The following is a 21808-nucleotide window of genomic DNA, read 5'->3' on the forward strand; positions in this document are numbered from 1 at the left end:
AGTTTACTGCGGAATGGTCAATGGAGGGATAATTAAGTTCTGGGAGCTACATGATTTCTACAAAAAGTGTCACTGACTCAAGGAGAGTGACAACCGTGTTTTTAGAACTTTGCAGGTTAGACACTGCAACGCATGAAGACAGTTAAATCGCCTGCAGCGCTGCCATGAAATTTACTGCAATCGCCATGAAATTATAATTATCTAAGATGAAAGCATATTTCATCGGAATCTTTGAAAAGTTTGCCGTCGGCGGCGTGACTGTAGTGTGCATCTGCTTGAGTGGTTTTAAGTCCATAGCGGCACCAAGAAGTTTAATTGAATTTTCCACGGGTTCCCTTCGCCAATAGCATGACAGAATTTACTTTTTGTTTTGACGTTTTAGTCTTGATTCTTTGCAAAGGATTCACAAACAGTCGCCGTATATAGCTGGATTAGGTGAATGCGGGCGGCTTAATGAGTATTTGTCAAGAATTAAGTGGCAGCAATGTTGCCTTGCCTTATTCTTCGCATACAACATCAACACTTAGACAGCAAAGCCACTTTTCAGCTCTGTGATGTTGATATTTTTACCAAACACCATGTGCACTGGGCCTCCCTCTCCACATAAGTTGTTTTCAAGAAGTTTAGGATAACAATCATTTCCTATTTTCCCACTCGCAATTAAATAGAAACAAAATCACACTCACGCTGCAAATTACGCGTAGGTCGATGACCGATAAGGGTCATCCTTCTGTGACTTCGCCGCAGGCGAATCCCTGATAGTATCCTGATATGTCATGTCAACAGCGCCACCCACGGCCGAACTTTGATTACAAAAATACGGACACAGGTTTGACTTTAGACTTGTAAATCAGCGTCACTCTGTCGCAATTAATATCGAGTAAATAAAAAATAATAGTTAATTATATTTCCGCAATGGTTAGCGTTGAAGAGGATGATGGATGGGAAGTTTCGAAGCCCGCCTCCTCACGGAAATTGCAAATATTGGTCGAAAAAATCCCATGAGTGTTCTCTACATAGCTCTACCGAACGTCTGTACAGTACCGACGTAAATCGCAAGTACCGTCTGCATGGGACTAGTATACCGAAAGGTAGCTTTCACTTTCAAACAGAAATCACAAACGTGAGCTGATCGCGCGCTGTTCTCCATCGATAAGAAATGACCGTTTAAAATGGATAGACTCTACTCGTTGAAGTTCTCAAACACGACAGGAAAAATGATTACACTTTAGTACAGTATATATAGGGACCATGACTTTAGACTTTATAGCCGATCTAACTCTGAATCCGAAACAATCTCCAACTTGAAAGTCATAGAAAAGTTTGAAACCGGGTATCGGATCTAATTATTCAATATTCATATATATTTTAATGTTGACTTATACTTTGACGTAAGCATATGCTATTTGAATAGAAATAGAAATCTGTAACTTTCCAAATCAAGAAGACAACAGTGCGTTCCATACATTCACGTTTGTAGCGTAGATTTTTCAGTCGTATGTCGGTACAAAGGGAGCTATCTGTTGCATGATTGAGGACAACTCTTTCTCTGGTGGAAGATACCAATTTACGGAATCGTGAAACATTTTACAAAGCCAAGCTACAGAAATGTTAGTTATTCCATGTATATTATTCCAAATTGATGCCAATGTTAATATGACAGTGTCTTAATTACCGAACTGACAAATTTTGTCATTTGTCATTGGTTTTCGCGAGAATTTTAACGTTGTTGAGCTAAAATTGGCTAGAGCCAATAAGTACGGCACTCGGAAACTGCAACGCTATCAATTTTCGTTCGTCTGTCGATGATGAAGAGTTGAAGTCCTTCTCTTGTTTGTGCACAATGCCAATGGCCAGCATTTAAAGTGCAAATTTTATGCATAATTGCCCGAATACACGTGTTTTGGGTTAAAGGAGCGAGTGCTTATTTGCCCGACGTGAGGACGGCACATGTTCTGTAACCCGCAGACCCTCAAGCCCTTGTATACGGCAGTCATGTTTTATGACATGCCCGTAGAAGACATAAGTAGTAAACGAAAAAGTAAACAAAAGCAGCAATGGTCGAAATCATAAAAACACAGTTTTACAAACTATTACTACCAATTTCAAAAAAGGTGTCACTGACAGGTGACAGACTTCAGGTGTCGCTGAAGCTGACGAGTTTTCATGAGCTCACCCGAATTCAATTGAACGAGCAATCTGATGACGCATTCGAGAAGACTGTTAACTATGAGCGAGGTTCACCGGGCCGACAAACTGCCCGGATGTCCCTACCTTATTCAATGAATTACATTATATCGTTGAGATCGAGGCAAGTTAAATATGATTTTGTTAACGTTGTTAAGCACATGATGACATTGGCTCGAAAAGTTGTTAAGAACAAAACACATCTCTCTATCTAGACTTCGGGCAAGATGATGTTCATGGCTATGTATACCCTACACATGCTTTTCATACTCTCATTCAATTTCGTGTTTTACCTATGTCCCTCTTTATTCATGCACTTGACATGGCGACAGGCATTTCAAATTTTATGTACCGTTAATCAATGACATGTCATTTCGCTGCGTTGAGTCTATGTCGAAAGTGAGTGTCCAGCGAGCAACCATAATCACAAGAAAAGTTTTTCAACTTGGTGTGAAATTCTCAGATTTTTCAGTACTAGATGTAATGAAATTGTCAGGCGTACTTATGTGCACATACAGAGAGCGATGCAGTCAATGTTCCCCGTTATTACTGATCCGGAAAAAAATCAAGTTCTCTTTTTTCGTATTTCAGAGCGCAATATAAAATGCGTAGTAAGTTCAGCTTGCAAAAGTGCTTGCTGTTGATCACGCTCTTACAGAAAGACAAATCGCACAATAATTGTTTCAAAATGAAGGATCAACGGGGAATTTCGTATTACAGGGGTCAGTACACATTTACAGAAACATACTGATTGAAAGCAATGTACCGCCGTAGTCATATGTCAAAAAGGTCATGAGGTCACAAACTTTGCCAAACTACAGATTGATTTCACACATGCTTGTGTATACCGTCATCATTTCACATAAGACTTGGGCATTTTATAGAGGGGTAAGTAAATACGTTGCAAGCGTTAGCATATTGAAAATCATGAATCTGGTATATGTTTTCAATTGAAAAGAGTTACTTGAAGAATCAGAACACCAGCCACATTTGAACGTGACTGTACCCAAATTGTATTAATTATTCATGACTCTGATCAAAGGACAAATTAAACCAAGTAGAATAAGAAAGTTGAGTTCACATAACATTTACATTTTGGCTCAAGTTCCTTTGAGGAAGAGAGTTAACGAACTAACAACTTAAACTGTCCATCTTTCCAATCTCATCTTCGCCTGTGAATATTGATTTCCAGGCATATACAAACCCTCGTTACGGAGAAGATAACAAGCCGTGTGATTTGAGCATTCGTTCTGTCATCAATCATGTACCCACCAACCCATCCATCCATCCATTCGCCCACCCAACCATCTATCCATCAATCCATCCATCCATCCATCCACCCATCAATCCATCAATCCATCCATATATCCATCTATTCCCCATCCATCCAATCATCCATCCATCCATCCATCCATTCGCCCACCCATCCATCTATCCATCAATCCATCCATCCATCCATCTATCCACCCATCAATCCATCAATCCACCCATATATCCATGTATTCCCCATCCATCCAATCGTCCATCCATCCATCCACCCACCCACGAACCCACCCACCCAACCATCCATCCATCCATCTATCAATCCATCCATCCATCCATCTATCCATCTATCCACCCATCCATCCATCTATCCACCCATCCATCCATCAATCCACCCATATATCCATCTATCCACCCATCCATCCAATCATCCATCCATCCATCCTACGGTACTTTGATTTACTTGTGTGAAGTGTATCTGGGCATCATCACTTTCTTATTTAAATTTTGACATCAGTTTATAGTCACTGCTTTTTGTCGTCTGCTCACATTGCCAAACGTGACACATCGGAGCGTCACACATTTTTATGTGAAGCGAGCTTTGGTCGTTGTAAACTTGAGATAATAAATGTCAGGATACTAAAAATTAAACCTCGTCTCAAATTCAAAGTAAGTTAAGGGATTCAGCGCTATGTGTTTCCGATGACAAGAGCTGTTCAAGTGTTTTGAAAATTGAGGAGCCTTGAAACATGAACACGAGGAGGGGTTTGCGTAAGAAAAAAAATCACGTGAGTAACGACTGAATATTTTATCACCTCTTGAAGTAATAAATGCGGTCCCTCCGGTATGAATACAAGGACAACACAAAGGCAACAAAAACACTTGTTGTAGGGACCGTGATAAACCCGATCCCAATTATTCTCTTGAATATAACGGCCCACGTGGACGTGCTTGCCGACGGAATCTGTTTTGGTGACAGTTATATGCGTCCAGCGATAACTCTTCCAAGCCGTTAGCATAATAGAAACTGACATGTATGGCGAATTTGCATAAGCGATAACAAACACAATAAGCAAAAGGTATATTTTTGCCGCGACTAATCAGGGGGGAAAAAGTCAGTTGTAACATCGATATGTACAATCGGAAACAATTGAAAGACTAGCTTTACATGTGAAAGGACGGCAGTCCTTAAGATCACGCTGATCGCGGAAGGCGAAACAATGTGAAACAAAACAGATGGATGGCTGCAAAGAGCAGAGCTTAGCGGATGTGAAGATTAAACATCAGAAAGAGGTCGTCAACGGGAATAAAAGACAGATTTATGTGCAACATGCAAACAATACGCACAATAAGGGTAAAACAATGAAAGATGGAAGCTAGCTTCAACAGGACTTGTCACTAGTGTCGCGTTTGAAAAACACAATGAAAGAAATTGAAATAAACAGCCAAAGTATGTGTTTCTCTTTATTCTAAATTTTAATTTGACAGGCATTTTCAGATTAAGGACTCACTAAGGAGGGGGTGGTTAAATCTTAGTCGGTTTTCTCTTTCCGGACCTTCTGTTCCTGAGTAAGTTAGCCTTGAAAATGATTGACACGGGAAGGCACGTTTGCTAGTTCACACCTTTGCGGTGTCACAGAATCTTTATAAAAGAGAATTGGGTTTTTTTTTAGAGAAAAAAAGAAAACTTGTGCGAATCGGGTGTAATGATCACTAAACAAACAAACAAACAGAGCATTTCGTTATTTCACCTGATTTGGGGCCGATGAATGTACAACTGGCTTCCGAACACACGTTTGCGCCAAATTGCTTGGCCGTCGTTCTTTCCGGCGGTGAGGGCGCTGCTTAGAGTCAAACGAGATTTTGTGCTCAGTGAAGATGGTCGTAAACAACAGCCGACATAATACGATTGTGCCATTGTAAAGCTGTTTCCACACTTGTCACTTGACAACTTTAAAACCCTTCAGTCAGTGTATTACAGTTTTTACAATCTTCTGCAGCCAAGAGAGTGGATCACAATATCACAATCGTCTAAAGTAAGACAGTGTATCACAAAAAACAATCCTCTAAAGCCAGACAATGTATTACAATTTCTACAATCGTATAAAGCCGCAAACAGAGCTCGTTAAGTAAGATAAACATCTTCCCTGATAATCTCATCCGACAAAACTTTAGGCAGAATACTCAATACGATCAGGAGGGGCGTTCAATCATGTAGGAGCACTCATGGGCGATATAGCTCCTGCTTGATAATTACGATGAACAAACGAGTCATTAAAATGGGATCACAAAACAGGAACGGTGCAAACTGACGGAAATCTGGTCATCGTCGCTGTAAGATACATCCCGTATGACCAGCCGGCCACTTTAATCAGATAGCAAAGATTGAAGTCTCGATACCTAATGAGATCACGAATGAAAACTGTAAAAAAGTTCTTTCAACAATAGGAGACTCGCCGTTTTGGTATGAAATGCTACAAAAACACTTAAGTACCATTCGAAAATGTTAAAAAAACACCGTTTTTGTAAAACTTTCAAAGTAGCTTTAGCGTGATACACTATTAACTGTTATTTCAATAAGTCTCAAACCATGTTTATTCTGCTTGAGTCAGTTTGTAAAGTTCTAATTCTCCCTTTTCAGAATTTTTAAGAGGTGCTACAATCTATAACTTCTTAGTTGACAATAAACTTGTTTGTTGTTTTGTCTGGGATCTGTCTTTGCCAGAAACTGGATTTTTATCGTGAAAAGAAAGCACTGTAAGTGACGTTAAAGAAATGTAGGCTTGAATGTAAAAAAGACAACGACAACAATTTAACACAACTCTGTTTCTAAATCACTGTATCTTCATACTTGGCAAAGTTTTTACAAAGATTTGCTTTTTTGATGTCTGAATTATTGGCTCGAATATGAAGATTTTTTTATTACTGACTCTTGTATTGAGAAGCTGTAAGTGTTACAAGTAGCGATGTATTCATTGGAGCGGGTAGGATACAAAACAACCAGAATAGACCCTAGCCTGTTGCTGAGAAAACAGTCAATGCTTACACTATGATAATTTACTTCCATGGGAAAAAAATCAGCTGCATAATCTTTGCGATTGCAAGATTTGTCAGTGCCTGATTAATCAACATGCTGCTGTTGTTTCAATACATAGTAAAGACCTGGAGTATATTTGTTGGAGACAAGATTTAGAACTTTTTTTGGTTTTTACGCCATGGTGTATACTTGCAGTGATTTCACGTTCAGTTTATTGGTAAATTATACCGGTTGGTAGAAAGAAGATTGAGACATTGTTGCTGGTAGCATCTGCTGTCCTGTCAAGATTGCGTCAGTACAAAAAGTTTTATCTCTGTCTGGTAGTATTGTGGTTTAGCAAAAATACAGTGAATGGATTTAATCCATACTCCATGCACAGTATCAAAGGTGGCCCACACACACAGCCAAATCATACAAAAACTTTTCAGTCTAATATTCTGTTTATTTCTACCTTTGAGGGAACAATGACAAATGAGGACATTTTGAAACAAAGTGTCCAGCATTCAGAGAACAGAGGATACAATGTAACAACGCCCATGTAACATTTCAGGGAACATATAAAAGGGTCTGTGTTACATACACCATGTTTTAATATTTCGAAGCTATTTTAATGAACTTTGACCAAATGTTTATAAACAAGAAAGTTGAACATACGCAGACATGACAACATACCCATCTTCTAAGGAACACAGTAATGATGTCAGAACATTTTTGGTCTTTTAAGTACACATCACTCATAAATTTAGGGAAAAAAAAACTCAGACATATATATATTATTATATATATATATATATATATATATATATATATATATATATATATATATTGATACATATAAAGGCAAATATATATATATATTATATATATATATATATATATATATATATATATATATATATATATATATATATATATATATATATATATATATATATATATATATATATATATGTAAAGGCAAATGGGCACCAACAACTGAAATGAAACACTGCTATTTCACTAGTATTATAACAATCTTTTCCGTTTCTTTCTTTACACTTTTGAATCTGCAACTACTTCAGAGAAAACTATCAAAGCTAGTGCAATTTACAATTTTACAGAGGGAATCAACTAATATAGCTGATCTGCAAATTACAAAGGACATAATAACCTGAGAAATACAAGATGATTTTCATGCTTTCTAATATACAGGTGCCGCCAACTGGTAATTTTCATGAATTTCGCAAAATCATCACAAAACATGTTTTGAAGGCTGATATACCGATTTTTCCTATTTTTGACCTTGACCCAAAATTTGGAGGGGAAAGTAGAGCTGTTCGTAACTGCCCTCCCACTGGCATAAACGGAAAATATGCCCTCCCACTGAATTTTGATGCCCGCTGCCCTCCAGTATCTATAGTCTGCCCGCTCCCCACTCCCCACAACATTTCAAGCTCCCCTCTGCCCTCTCCCCACTACTGAAATGTCGCATTGCCAACTAGATGCCTACTAGGCAACCCAGATTAACGCAAACCGTGGTAGCAGCTGACAGTATAGCTGAGAACATTGCCCCCCTCTAAGTTAGGCGCTAAATCTCCCCTCAAGTTCTATCAACCACGCCGCTTTCCCCTCCCTCTACGTATCTTCCGGTGCCCACTGTCAAAAATTTTCTCCCCGTCCACTGAAAATAGTGAAATTTCTTCCCCGCCCACAGTAAATATAGATTTTTCTCCCCGCCCGCTGATTAGTTTTGAAATTTGCCCGCCCGATGAAAAACTTCGCACGAACACCTTTTTGCACGAACAGCTTAGTTGGCGGCACCTGAATATACCAGTACTTAGCTATGATTGAAGTACCTGTGAAAATCACTGTCAGTTTTACATTCATTCTTTACATTTCTTCAGCCTCAAAATGTATGTGATTTACATAAGAATTAGTCCTACCAACACGATTGGAACTAATTTGAGATAATTGAATGGTGAAGTAATGTGGATTTAAAATGCAAATGTAATCTCATCTGCCTTTCTTTTTACACTAAACAATTGTTTTTATGAGTAATTTGCAATATTGCAACATTCAGCTATAGGGCACCTCACACTTTTGAGAAATTTGAAAAATAGGAAATCCAATTATCCCAAATTAGTTCCAATCATGTTTACCGTAAATTATTCATGCATACTGTCAAAAAATGGCCAATCACAGACGATATAACATCAGGAATATGAAGTGATCAAAAAGCAGCTTTTTGATTGGCCTTCAGTTTTGAACAAAAAGGTCAAAACATATTCTGGCAAAACTATTTTAAAGGCCATGATTGTTGCAAATTTCAGCGAAGCCTGTTTTTGAAGGGAATGAGGAGGGAAGTCAAAAAAACGTTGGTTGTTTTAATAAGTGATTTGTGTAATATAGTCTATGTAATCACTAAACAAACTTGATTATGGCTTTGTCACGCTGATACTCTTCATGTATTCAAATGAAAAAGCATACAACTGATAAATTTCTTTGTGAATACCATCCATCACAAATGGGTAGGGCTTGCCCTCAGGTTTGGAAACTAAATTTAAGACAGCATTTTGAAAGTGGAGAGGTTTTGGTCACCTAATAAAAATTGTCTACGTTGATATTTTTGGCAGATTTATTCAGTTTTAATGTACTATGCAACACCTGGCTGAATTCTTTGGTGTAAAAACTAATGAAAAAATCTTGTCATTAACTGTCTAATCACTCTACAAAGCTTGACGATGATTGAACATAAGATCTGTGTCATTTTTAAGAATCAAGTGTACATTACATGCGTCTATCTTGCACCACAAAACTACAACAAGTTTTCATAACCACTAGTGTTTCTGGCAGCAAAAGTGAAGATTGGTGAACACAGATAGAGTGCTGCATCAATCACTAGTACCCTAGGGAGTCATTTGTGTGCGAATAGGGATGAATCCATAGCTTGAATCCCCCAGATAATAATTTTGATTTATATCCACATCTTTGTGTCCACTTACCAGCACCTATGCCTTTTATTTTGACAAAGCGTGTAGGGGTGTCAAAGCAACATACTTTTGGATGAAGCACGATAGTCTAGGACGCATAACAACATGAATTTTTGAGGAAAATGATTCTTTCACTAGTAATTTTGGCATAATGTCTTGAAGTTTATTGCATTGGCATTGTAATTTGTAACACAACCTTGTAGTACAAAATTCTACGAATATAGCACCCTTATGCAGACTATACTAGTGGTCACACTATTGTCATGGTACCAAATTTACATATTACCATATATGGCATTATTTACATATTGCCATATATCACATTATTTGCATATTACCATGTATGGTAAAAATGAATTTATTCTGGTTATCACCATGTGTCATCATCATCCACATCTTTCCTTTTGGCTCGTGGATGTTTGTTTTTCAGCAGGTTGTAGCCGACACGGCTGCAGTACTGGTCCGACAGGAAAGGAATGTAAAAAGCTCGAAGCAACTTGTGCGATCTGTTCAAGTGAAAATACAAGTAAAATTGTAGAGATCATTGAAAATTATGTTAATTGAGAACATGCCCCCAGTGTGTTCAATGTTGTAAGTGCTTTATGGTTTGTATATCATGTTAGGCATGCCGACTGACATGTTATCAAGCTGCCACTTTTAGCTAGCAGAGAGGGTTTTGAGGGCGACAAAGATTAGGGGCCGTGGATAATTAAAACATGCCAATGGTAAACGCAACTAATTGTGTTCAGCCTCAATCCCCCCTCCACTCCCCTGAACAAAAGTTTGGAAGTGCGAAAATCCAACCAAGCCTCATTCTGTATCAGCATACCTAAAATCGGTTATTGAGTCGCTATGAAATCACACAGACGCTACTGACCCCCACCCTCACCCCCAACACATGCCCCTCTATAATCAATCTTTGTTCAGCGGTAACTAACTAAACAATGACTCAACGAATAGAGTGAAATGGCACAGTGTATCCAAATGTTTGTTGTTATTTTACTTGTGCACTGATTCACATGTATGTCAAAGGAATGCTGGTGTAGCACCGGTGCCGTACTGGCCTGGTACACATCAAACAATGTAGAAATATTTTGTGATACATAAAAACATGTAGCGAGATATTGTGATATGAAAACATGTCGTGCGATCTTTGCGTACAGTAATCGAAATAAAGCTAAACCCCCTTCCCCTAAACACAGAAGTTGCGTTTACCGTTTGTGTGTTTAATTATCTACGACCCCTAATATGTAGAACAGATTATTGAAGTGAATACATTTATCCAGCAGATTGCTTGCTGCAGGTCAGACTGAACCAGTCAGTCACATTTCGCATTTAATTCTACTATTGAGCATAAATGTAATGACTTTTAACTTGACCTGAATTACTGACATTGGTTCATTATGGATTAAGTACATTACATGTTTTTCCAGAACAGCAAAGGCTGGACAAATTACACTGGTTTGTTTTGAACCGTTGGCAATACGGGAAGCACACATACTGTCTAAATCACAGAGTTGCCAACTCTGTCAGGTGTAACTATCATTTTGCAGTAATATCAGTCGATCACAAAGAAATGTACTTGCGAAAGTCGAAACATTGTCTGGAAGTGAGTCTGGCATAGTCAGGACAACACCAGCAGATCCGCACAAACGACTTTTGCAATGATGCGTTCTGGACAGTAAGCGGGATGTGTGTTGATGTGTGGTGTTGACTAAACATGTCAGACCTCCTCCAGACAATCTTTCAACTTTCGCATAATTGATTTCTTTGCTGCTGACTGATACTACAGTTAGATAATAGTTACACCTGACAGTGTCGGCAACTGTAGTCCTCAATTTTAATACACAGTATGTCAAGTTCCCACATTGCCAATGATTCAACGCAAACCACTGCAGTTTCCAACATACCTCAATTCATGCATAGAGAGTAGAGGGGGGCCTTCTGCCCTCGGGACTACTGTCTATGATTCATGTGAAATTATGGCTTGGGCACTAATGACTAGTTTTTCAATGAATTCAGCTGAAAACTTTGGAGAAATTTTTCTTCAAAATTTACCGAGAAAAGACTTCTTCGACTATTTGCTGACGAATAACTTGTAATAAAACACCTGTTTTGAAATTATGCATGATGTTTAAATACTTATTTTGGGCAACGTTCTAGAACAATATTTGTAAAAGATACAAATTTCCTTTATTGTTTTGGCATTGAGTCACTCACCTTGACGCATCTAGGAAGTCAACACTGGCTACGACCGTCCAGTTATCTTCTTGTTGTGAGTACCGTGGTTCACGAGGTGTGACAACTGGCACATCAAGGTCAACTAAATAATGACATTCATTTACATCAATCTGTGAACAGAGGAAAAAAAACAGAAAAAAATGGTTGTGGCATAACTATAGAGAAAGAGTCTCATCCTGTTATGATAACAGTAGGCTTAATTTAGGGTTCGTTTTTGAAATAAATGAACAACACATTCCTACCTTCCATCCTCTAAATATTATTGGTTGAACTTTGAATCTTTCAGTCATGAAATAGGAAAGGAAGGATTACGGAGTTGTTGCAGGTGTACAAAACAGTAACCGTTCCAGTACTTGCCCATCGAGGGCGCACTTGACAACTTATGTCTATTTGGCTAGTGCTGACGTCAAAACTATCTTGCATGGTAAAATTATTTACAGCAAATATCAGACATCCGGAGCTAAACTATTCTGCTGTGAGCAATCTTTGATGAATAGATGATGTTTGGTCCCCCTCCCCTCGGCAAGTACAAATACTTACATATCTGGACGTCTCTTCTAAATTAAGGTCATTCATATGGCTGGGTATAAGCTGAGTCGCATCTGCTCGATTGCTGTATGGCTTGGGAAGCTGACCACGGAATTCTGATGCTATGAACTGCAGATGCCATCTGGAAATAGCATGGAATTACAGGAAAGTGTCAGCAAAGTTATATTGCTGGAACAATGTTGCCATCTTTGATGTGTTTGGTGGTGACAAAGAAGTGAAATCTCTCCCTGATACAAGGCATGAACTCAGATAATGATATGATCAGAGTGAAGCACAACATTGCTATACTTAAGGTAGAACGCGCCTTGGGGACAGATATTTGGACGCTCAAATTTCTACAATTCTTTTCCGATGTACCACTTGTAGGGGCTTGTTTTGAAGCTCTTGGAGAAAGAAAAAAGTTCACCAGTGTAGTTTCTGGAAAATCTTAGTTTTTCTAAAATCTGAAATTTTATTTCCCCCATGGAGTTAACACAGGGATGGCGGCCATTTTTAATTTCAAATATTGCAAAATGTTGAGTTTTGTTTCACAAGTTCAAAAATTTACATGGTGACCCCTGATTTTTATTGTTGATTTGGTAATAGTATGGCTAAAAGTTTCATAGAGGAAAGTTTGATGAAAAGCTTAAGTCTTCCACTTTCGGGGACATACTACCTTAACCTGTTCACCCCAACATTCCCTGTAAACCGTTCCACAACCACCAACGATAACAACAGGTTTGGGCCAAACCATGGTGGTGAAAGGGTTACAGTTATGTTTTGCAGTTTGCAAGAACAGCTGTTGTCTCATTACCATGTATTTCTGGCTGATACAAGACACAATGTTATCACTTTCTGCACTGAAGGTATAGTTTGTTCAGCACGTATCTAGCATGTGACAAGTTGCTGAAATGTCATGGACCGGCTAAAATGATACAAAATGGTGGCCAAAGACTGCGAATTTGTACTTTTGGGTACAGATTACAGGTCACAACATTCAGGCCAATTTCTAATGTACTTTGATTTGTTGGTTACGTGTCCAATGATATAGCAACAGCTGATAAAGTTTTTTCCTTGTTGTACCCTTTCACCACATTGGCTTGAACCAATCCCATTGTCTTCTTTACTAAAGTGGGACCTCTAGAGAGGGAAATAGGTGTGAAAGTGTAACAGAAGTAAAAACTCTAAACACAATGTCAACCAGGCTAGCCTGAACTCTGAGCTGGGAAAAAAATGTCTGATAACATTATAAGTTCTAGAGGGTAGCATGCAACCATTCTTTGATTGAGACTGCAGATGACTGGATCTTCTGTAAATGTTTCACGCAATATTCCTGTCCACCCTTGAAACACAGCAAAGGGCTTTGACTTTGGACTTTGTGGGATTTCATCGCTGGCTTTTATGCACTCTTTATGACTAAATCTTAGAACCTAAGACATTGAGACAGCATGCAGTTTGACTTTGCAGGATTTCATTGCTGGCTTTGGTGCTATGTATTTACTGCTAGCAAATAGCAGATTAAAGTATTTTGTGATGTGGAAACTAGATTCGTTGTCATGGAAACATGACATGCATCTGTCATATGTTAAAGTTGATTTGATGAGTCAGCTTCCATTATTATTTTTTCTCATAAAAATTGTCTTTTACATTACCTATCATTTGGAAGAAAATAACTGCTTGGAAAGCGATACCATTCTTTTCCAACACAAACATTGACTTGTGCATCAGCTGGTAATTTATGCACGCCTGTCTCTCCATCAGCCAATCTGTTCAGCTCAGGATACAAATCTAATGGTCCATGGTATCCTAGTAAAACAATATACAAAAAAAATGTCATCTTTCAATCTGGTGAACACTTGTCTATAAACTGTTCCACTCATATGTTTTCAGTTATATATCCAATAGAAATTCTTTGAAAATTCCAGGCAGAAAGGTTTGTTGATTTCTACTGGAGTATAAACTGCTTCAAGCAAAGTTGCTCTGTCAGCATTTGATACTTTCAACCCTGTTTCATGTACTTTGGTCAAACCTCTCTATAGAAGACTGTTTAAAGGGACAAAGTCGGCCACTTTATATGAATTTTGTTTGATGTGAGACACTACTTATATTGTCTGACATGTTGAAAGATACTGAATGAATGGGTGATCATGCATATATTCGACCCCGGTTTCAGACAAATTAAACGAAGCCATCGCGAAAATGAATTAATGGTCATGACCATTAATATTCTGCGTTGGTTTCATTGATCGTGTCTAAAACTGAGGTCGAATATATGCATGGTCACCCATTCATTCAGTATCTTTCAACATGTCAAACAATATAAGTAGTGTCTCGCATCAAACAAAATTCATGAAAAATGGCTGACTTTGTCCCTTTAATAATACCACAGCAAGGAGCTTCAAAGCTGGGGTAAGCACGTCTACTTAGTAGTATTTGGTCGTCCTAACACACTGTTATAGAAATAAATCTAAAAGACGAGATACATTTTGTATACACTTTGCATACAAGGATTGTATAATGTTATCGGTATCCACTGTTCAGTAGGATTACAATAGGATGGAAAATGTACCGGTTTAAGCAAAAATACTTGGTGTTATTGGAACACAAAACTAGGATTTTATGGGAGCACAAAACCAGAGGATTTTCTTGCAAGTGGTATGGTACCAACAACAAGTGGATTTTCTCGCTAGTGGTATGAAGGATTAACCCTTGACAGTGATCAAGCTTACGTGCAGAGAAAACGAACAAAAGGGTGAACTCAGCAGTTTCCGTTTAAACAAAATTTATTACGAAAACAAAACTAATTGCTAAGTTAGGGACAGAGTACAAGCTTTAAAAGTGTACAGACTACTTATCTCAGCTGGGACGGCAAAGCTCCAGTCTCAGAGTTGTAACAGTCAGTCGGATGAATGAACAGTCCTTTGGCTTGCAGGCTTGAAGCTGCACAAAGACCACAGTATAAATCCAGCGTTGACAGTGAAGGTCTTGAAAAGTCTTGAGAATGACTACTGCTGGAGTTTAGTAACACACAAGAGACACGATCCCAAAAGTCTGACTGGAAGCAGTGCACGTCCCTTTTATAAAGGCATATAAGAACAATCTAGAACTTTTATTGACATGCTAATTACTGTTCTAAAATTATCTCTCTTACACAACTAATCAACTTTCCAGAACATTCCAAACATGACTAATTGAATTCAAGGTTGTGAGGTCATTAAGGGCAGTGACCTTGAGAATGTTCTAGACTAATTGAACTCAGGTCATGATGAGTGTGGGGGGAAATGACCTACATAACACACCCCCTCTTCAAAAAAAAAGAAAATTTTTCAAAGAAAAATCTTTCTTTTACAAATGTAATCTTGAAAAGGATTTAAGTACCCAAATTTTGTTTTACTCTAAAGTAAAATTCTTGAAAGTGAACAACAATAAACTCTAAATACGAGAGAGACAGTCTGCAATTAAATTGTCTCTGCCTTGATATGTCTAATATCAAGATTAAACTCCTGTAACATTAAACTCCATCTTAGCAATCTCTGATTTTGCCTTTAAATTTCTGCAGAAAAACAAGAGGGTTGTGATCAATATAAACCACTATTGGCTGATTTGAAGAAGTAACATAAACTTCAAAATGCTGTAAAGCTAATATCAAAGATAAACACTCTTTTTCAATTGTGGAGTAGTTTCTCTGGGATTTGTTAAATTTGCGTGAAAAATAGCAAACAGGATGATCTACACCATGACTATCCTCTTGCAATTTGGTATTGGAAAACTTGAAATGGCACTGAACTTGGCATAAATTATGCATGGCAAAGTCCGGTTATTTTTATTGAGTTTGATAAAGTCATTGTTCGGCAAATACTTGGCTTCCTCTTGGAGATATTCCGCTTTTGCAGGATTCAGTCCGTCTGGATGTTGTTCATTGGATTACTGTCGCTGACATCTTCGTTGTGATAGGTGATGTTTGTCCTCGTTGGAACATCTTGAAACAGGTGTTTATATTCATGGAGCAGTTCTTTCACCTGTTGTTGTTGTTCTGGCTGGAGGTGTGCCAACTTTGTAGACTCCAGCTTCTCCAGGATTTCTGAGTTCTGAAGCTTGACCGAGCCCAGCTTTGAGTTTAGAGTATTTTCACTCAAGTCAGTTTCAGTATCACTATCTTCATAATGGTTTGAACTGACTGCACTGACAGGCTGAGTTATAGTAGGATTATCCCTATCCAAATATGGCTTAAGCATATTTATGTGACATAGCTGTTTTTGTTTTCGCCTGTCAGGTGTTATTATGATGTAATTTAAATCACTCAATTTCTTATCAATTAGGTATGGCCAAAGTAACGAGCATGGAGTGGTTTGCCAGGAACCGGAAGTAGAACAAGAACTTTTTGACCTGGTTCAAACTTCCGTTTTGAGGTGTTTTTATCGTATTTGGTTTTCATTGACTGCTGAGATGACTCAAGATTTTCTCTGGCTAATTCACATGCTTTAGAGAGTTTTGTATGAAAATCTGACACATATTGCAAAATATTCAGACAATTATCGTCATCTTTAACGAGCTTAAGTGGGCCACGGACTGTATGTCCAAATACAAGCTCAAATGGGCTAAAACCAAGAGACTCTTGAATTGACTCTCTAACAGCAAAGAGCAGAAAATGAATTCCTTCATCCCACTGCTTCTCTGTGTCAAAACAGTAGGTCCTAATCATGTTTTTCAAAGTTTGATGAAATCGCTCAAGAGCACCCTGACTTTCTGGATGATAGGCGGATGACCTATACTGTTTAATGCCTAGCTGATCCATTACTTGTTGAAAAATACCAGACATAAAGTTGGAGCCTTGATCGGACTGGACACATTTAGGGAGGCCAAATAAAGTGAAAAATTTGACTAAAGCTCTCACTATAGTCTTTGTCTTTATATTTCTCAGTGGTATGGCTTCGGGGAACCGAGTTGATGTACACATAATTGTCAACATGTACTCATTTCCTGATCTTGTTTTTGGTAGGGGCCCAACACAGTCTATTAGTATCCTACTAAATGGTTCTTGAAATGCAGGAATTGGCTGTAAAGGGGCCTTTGGAATGGTCTGATTGGCTTTCCTACCATTTGACATGTGTGACAAGTTTTACAGAAATGTGCTACATCCTGCCTGAGATTAGGCCAATAAAAGTGACTGAGAATTTTATGATAAGTTTTCCTTACTCCAAATGACCAGCCCAGGGCGTTTCATGGGCCAGGCGCAATATTCAGCATGGTAGGGCTTTGGAACCACAATTTGATGTTTTATAGCCCAATCGTCATCAACCAAAACATCTGGAGGTCTCCATTTACGCATGAGAATACCAGACTTTGTATAATAGGAACAGAGCTATCTGAAGTTTTACCTTCATCATCTACCCTGTCAAACAAAGACAAAATATCTGGGTCTTTGTGTTGTTCTCGCAATGAGATTTGATCTAGAAAATGTCTGACTTTGGTCAGCAGAAGTTTTACTGGAAGTTTCAAATCCACGAGGGATAACGGAATGCTCCGTGTCAAACACCTGACTGAGAAAGGTGTCATTTAAGTCAACATCTGTGACATTATTTTTGAGAGTATTTTGATTCTCGGAAGTTTTCTTTGACATGGCTCGAGTAATAGCACATGAAGGAAATAAATCGGGTATCTCTTGTTCAATTGGCTCTGGATCCTGATCTAAAGTAGGATTATCAGTCACAAGTGGATTAGTAATGACCTTGTCCCCAGCAAGGTCGTTTCCAAGAAGAAGGTGAATCCCTTCAAAAGGCAAAAAAGGCCTAATACCTAAAGTCACAGGTCCAGAAACAAAGTCCGAAGACAAATAGACATTATGGAGAGGAACAGGAATGTAGTCATTACAATCTACCCCCTTAATAAGAACTTTAGAACCTGAAAATGACTTTTCAGAAAACGGCAGGGTATCTGCCAACAAAAGAGACTGGGAAGCCCCGGTATCTCTTAGAATTTTGACAGGGGTAGCAGAAGAAAATCACTAGAAAGTGATATAAAACCATTATGAATAAATGGTTCGAAAATACCCATAATGCTATCTTGAGAAGAATTGACCTTGACCTCATTAATTGGGGATAAGAGGGTTTAACCTCAGAAATGTGTTGCACACATTATTAGACTCTAATTGAGTTGATGAAGAAATAAAGCCGGTGGGCTTAGATCCACTTTGACCACTTTGACCTTCACGTTTTCTTTTCAATTTGAAACAATCTGACATTAAATGGCCGTCTTTCTTACAGTAATTACAAGAAAGTGTACCGAACTGTTTGTCAGAAGGAGATTGAGACTTGGGATTGATGATGTGGAGTGTTACTTGAACTCTGTGAACTGTTGTCATTTGATTTTCTACTCTCCTTTGAAAAATTCTTGGACGAAAAGGACGAGTTAAATTTACCTGCATTGTTTCTGTATGAAAAGGACTGGGATGGTTTGCTGAGAAAGGAAGATTTGTGGGTCAATGAATAATCATCGGCCAAACGTGCAGCAACCTCTAATGTATCTGCCTTTTGTTCATTGATAAATGTCTTGATGTCACTCCGGATGCACCTTTTAAATTCTTCAATCAAAACAAGCTGTCGTAATTTGTCATAATTCTGACTGACCTTTTCAGAAGAGCACCAACGATCAAACAGTTGTTCTTTTGTTCGAGCAAATTCAACATAAGTTTGATCCTTCACCTTCTCAGAATCCCTAAATTTCTGACGGTAAGCTTCAGGCACCAACTCATAGCCCTTGAGAATTAATTCCTTCACAGAATCATAATTTGAAGCCTGCTCTACTGACAACTGAATGTAAATTTCTCTGGCTTTACCCACCAAAGCACTCTGCAAAAGCATAGACCAGGACTCCTTAGGCCAATTCAGACTCTGAGCAATTTTCTCAAAATGAAGGAAATATTTATCAACATCCTTTTCTTGGAAAGGGGGAACTAACCTGAAATGCTTAGTGATGTCAAACTTGTCTGAAGGGAAGAATTTTCCTGACTGTCCAACTCTAAACGTTTTATTTCTACCTGTAATCGCTGTTCTTCTAATCGCAATTCTTTTTCTCTCTGTCTTTCTTCCATTTCTAATCTTTCCTGCCTTTCTTTTTCTTCTGTCTTTCTTCCATTTCTAACTGCATTCGTATTTTTTCTTTTTCTAATGCCTGTCTCTCTTTTTCCATTTGTAATTCTTTTTCTTTCTGTCTTTCTTCCATTTGTAATTCTAGTTCTTAATCTCCAAATTTGTCCGCAATTCTAATTCTAATTTCTGAGTTCAGAGGAAGACTCAGGCTCATAATCTTTTAAGGCAGACTCCTCAAAATGGCCAGAATTAACTAAATGTTTTGCAATCTTGAACTGTATTTCTCGCTTGCGCATAGATCTTTTGACATCTACTTTAAGGAAATTTGCCAGTGCTATGAGGTTGTCTTTTCTGAGGGAATTAAATGTGTCCTGATCAAGGTCATCCATAAATTCGTCTGGCTTGAATTCCGCCATGATTGAATTTCGCTGAGTTCACAGTATACAGTAGTTTTGAAAAGGCTGTCAAAATGTTGTCAAACGGCTCAAAAATATTCGTATCCCGGACGAGCCCCCAATTTGTTACGTGCAGAGAAAACGAACAAAAGGGTGAACTCAGCAGTTTCCGTTTAAACAAAATTTATTACGAAAACAAAACTAATTGCTAAGTTAGGGACAGAGTACAAGCTTTAAAGTGTACAGACTACTTATCTCAGCTGGGACGGCAAAGCTCCAGTCTCAGAGTTGTAACAGTCAGTCGGATGAATGAACAGTCCTTTGGCTTGCAGGCTTGAAGCTGCACAAAGACCACAGTATAAATCCAGCGTTGACAGTGAAGGTCTTGAAAAGTCTTGAGAATGACTACTGCTGGAGTTTAGTAACACACAAGAGACACGATCCCAAAAGTCTGACTGGAAGCAGTGCACGTCCCTTTTATAAAGGCATATAAGAACAATCTAGAACTTTTATTGACATGCTAATTACTGTTCTAAAATTATCTCTCTTACACAACTAATCAACTTTCCAGAACATTCCAAACATGACTAATTGAATTCAAGGTTGTGAGGTCATTAAGGGCAGTGACCTTGAGAATGTTCTAGACTAATTGAACTCAGGTCATGATGAGTGTGGGGGGAAATGACCTACATAACAATTGACAGTGATCAAACTTAGTTTGGCTGTAACAGTTTTTAATACAGAATGTGTGAAAAAGATGTTAAAGATTCAGTAGCTGTGAGTTATAATGTATTCTCTCTCATGTTTGTTCAGTTTGTACAGTGGAGAATTGCCCTATTCTTGAGCTATGGCCAGTAGTTGGTAAAAATGCACGTTTCACATTGTTGAAGCTATCGTGCTATGGGGAGTTGTATGCCATTGTACATTATAGAACCCAAACGTGTAAGGCAAACGTGCATGACTAAACACTGTAAAAGTCTGCACGTTAGACATTTTAGACACGTTAGGTCCGTACACGTTGGGTTTGCACGATACACGATAGGTTTGCATGATTGGCATGATAGAGATTGGAGTCATGTAGAGAACCTAAAATGACGTACACGTTAGACATTTTAGACACGTTAGGTCCGTACACGTTAGGTTTGCACGATACACGATAGGTTTGCACGATTGGCATGATAGATTTTGACTCATGTGGAGAACCTAAAATGACATACACGTTAGACATTTTAGACACGTTAGGTGCGTACACGTTAGGTTTGCACGATACACGATAGGTTTGCACGATTGGCATGATAGATTTTGACTCATGATAAAAACCTAAAATGACATGCACGTTAGACATTTTAGACACGTTAGGTCCGTACACGTTAGGTTTGCACGATACACGATAGGTTTGCACGATTGGCATGATAGATTTTGACTCATGATGAAAACCTAAAATGACATGCACGTTAGACATTTTAGACACGTTAGGTCCGTACACGTTAGGTCTGCACGATACAAGATAGGTTTGCATGATTGGCATGATAGAGTTAGACCTTACCATGTTTGTAGGCCATCACGTGAATCTTGAGACATATCGTATAATGTGCCGACCTAAGATTTACGGAGCTAACGTGTCTAAAATGTCTAACGTGTATGTCATTTTAGGTTGTCCACGAGTCAAAGTCGATGCCAATCGTGCAAACTTATCGTGTATCGTACATATACCTAACGAGTACGTATCTAACGTGTCTAAAATGTCTAATGTGTATGTCATTTTAGGGTCTCCAGATAAGTTGAATGGTACAGTCATGATATACACGTTAGACATTTTGGACACGTTAGGTCCGTACACGTTAGGTTTGCACGATACACGATAGGTTTGCACGATTGGCATGATAGATTTTGACTCATGATGAAAACCTAAAATGACATGCACGTTAGACATTTTAGACACGTTAGGTCCGTACACGTTAGGTTTGCACGATACACGATAGGTTTGCACGATTGGCATGATAGATTTTGACTCATGATGAAAACCTAAAATGACATAGGCCTGCACGTTAGACATTTTAGACACGTTAGGTCCGTACACGTTAGGTTTGCACGATACAC

The 21808-nt window shown here is 38.4% G+C and overlaps 1 protein-coding gene across 1 annotated transcript in view; it reads right to left on the reverse strand.

The window, feature by feature from the left end:
- LOC139118616 (alpha-1,2-mannosyltransferase ALG9-like) overlaps nt 1-21808 on the reverse strand; it is a 513500-nt gene that overhangs the window by 481701 nt on the left and 9991 nt on the right. Inside the window, exons 13-16 of the mRNA XM_070682030.1 lie at nt 13878-14031; nt 12238-12367; nt 11677-11807; nt 9181-9962 (exon numbers count right to left, since the gene is read on the reverse strand). Of these exons, the coding sequence (XP_070538131.1) occupies nt 9827-9962; nt 11677-11807; nt 12238-12367; nt 13878-14031 (551 nt within the window). The 3' untranslated portion in view covers nt 9181-9826. The remainder of the gene's footprint in view (nt 1-9180; nt 9963-11676; nt 11808-12237; nt 12368-13877; nt 14032-21808) is intronic.

This window comes from Ptychodera flava, chromosome 19, assembly GCF_041260155.1.
Source record: "Ptychodera flava strain L36383 chromosome 19, AS_Pfla_20210202, whole genome shotgun sequence".
In the NCBI taxonomy this organism is placed as follows: domain Eukaryota; kingdom Metazoa; phylum Hemichordata; class Enteropneusta; family Ptychoderidae; genus Ptychodera; species Ptychodera flava.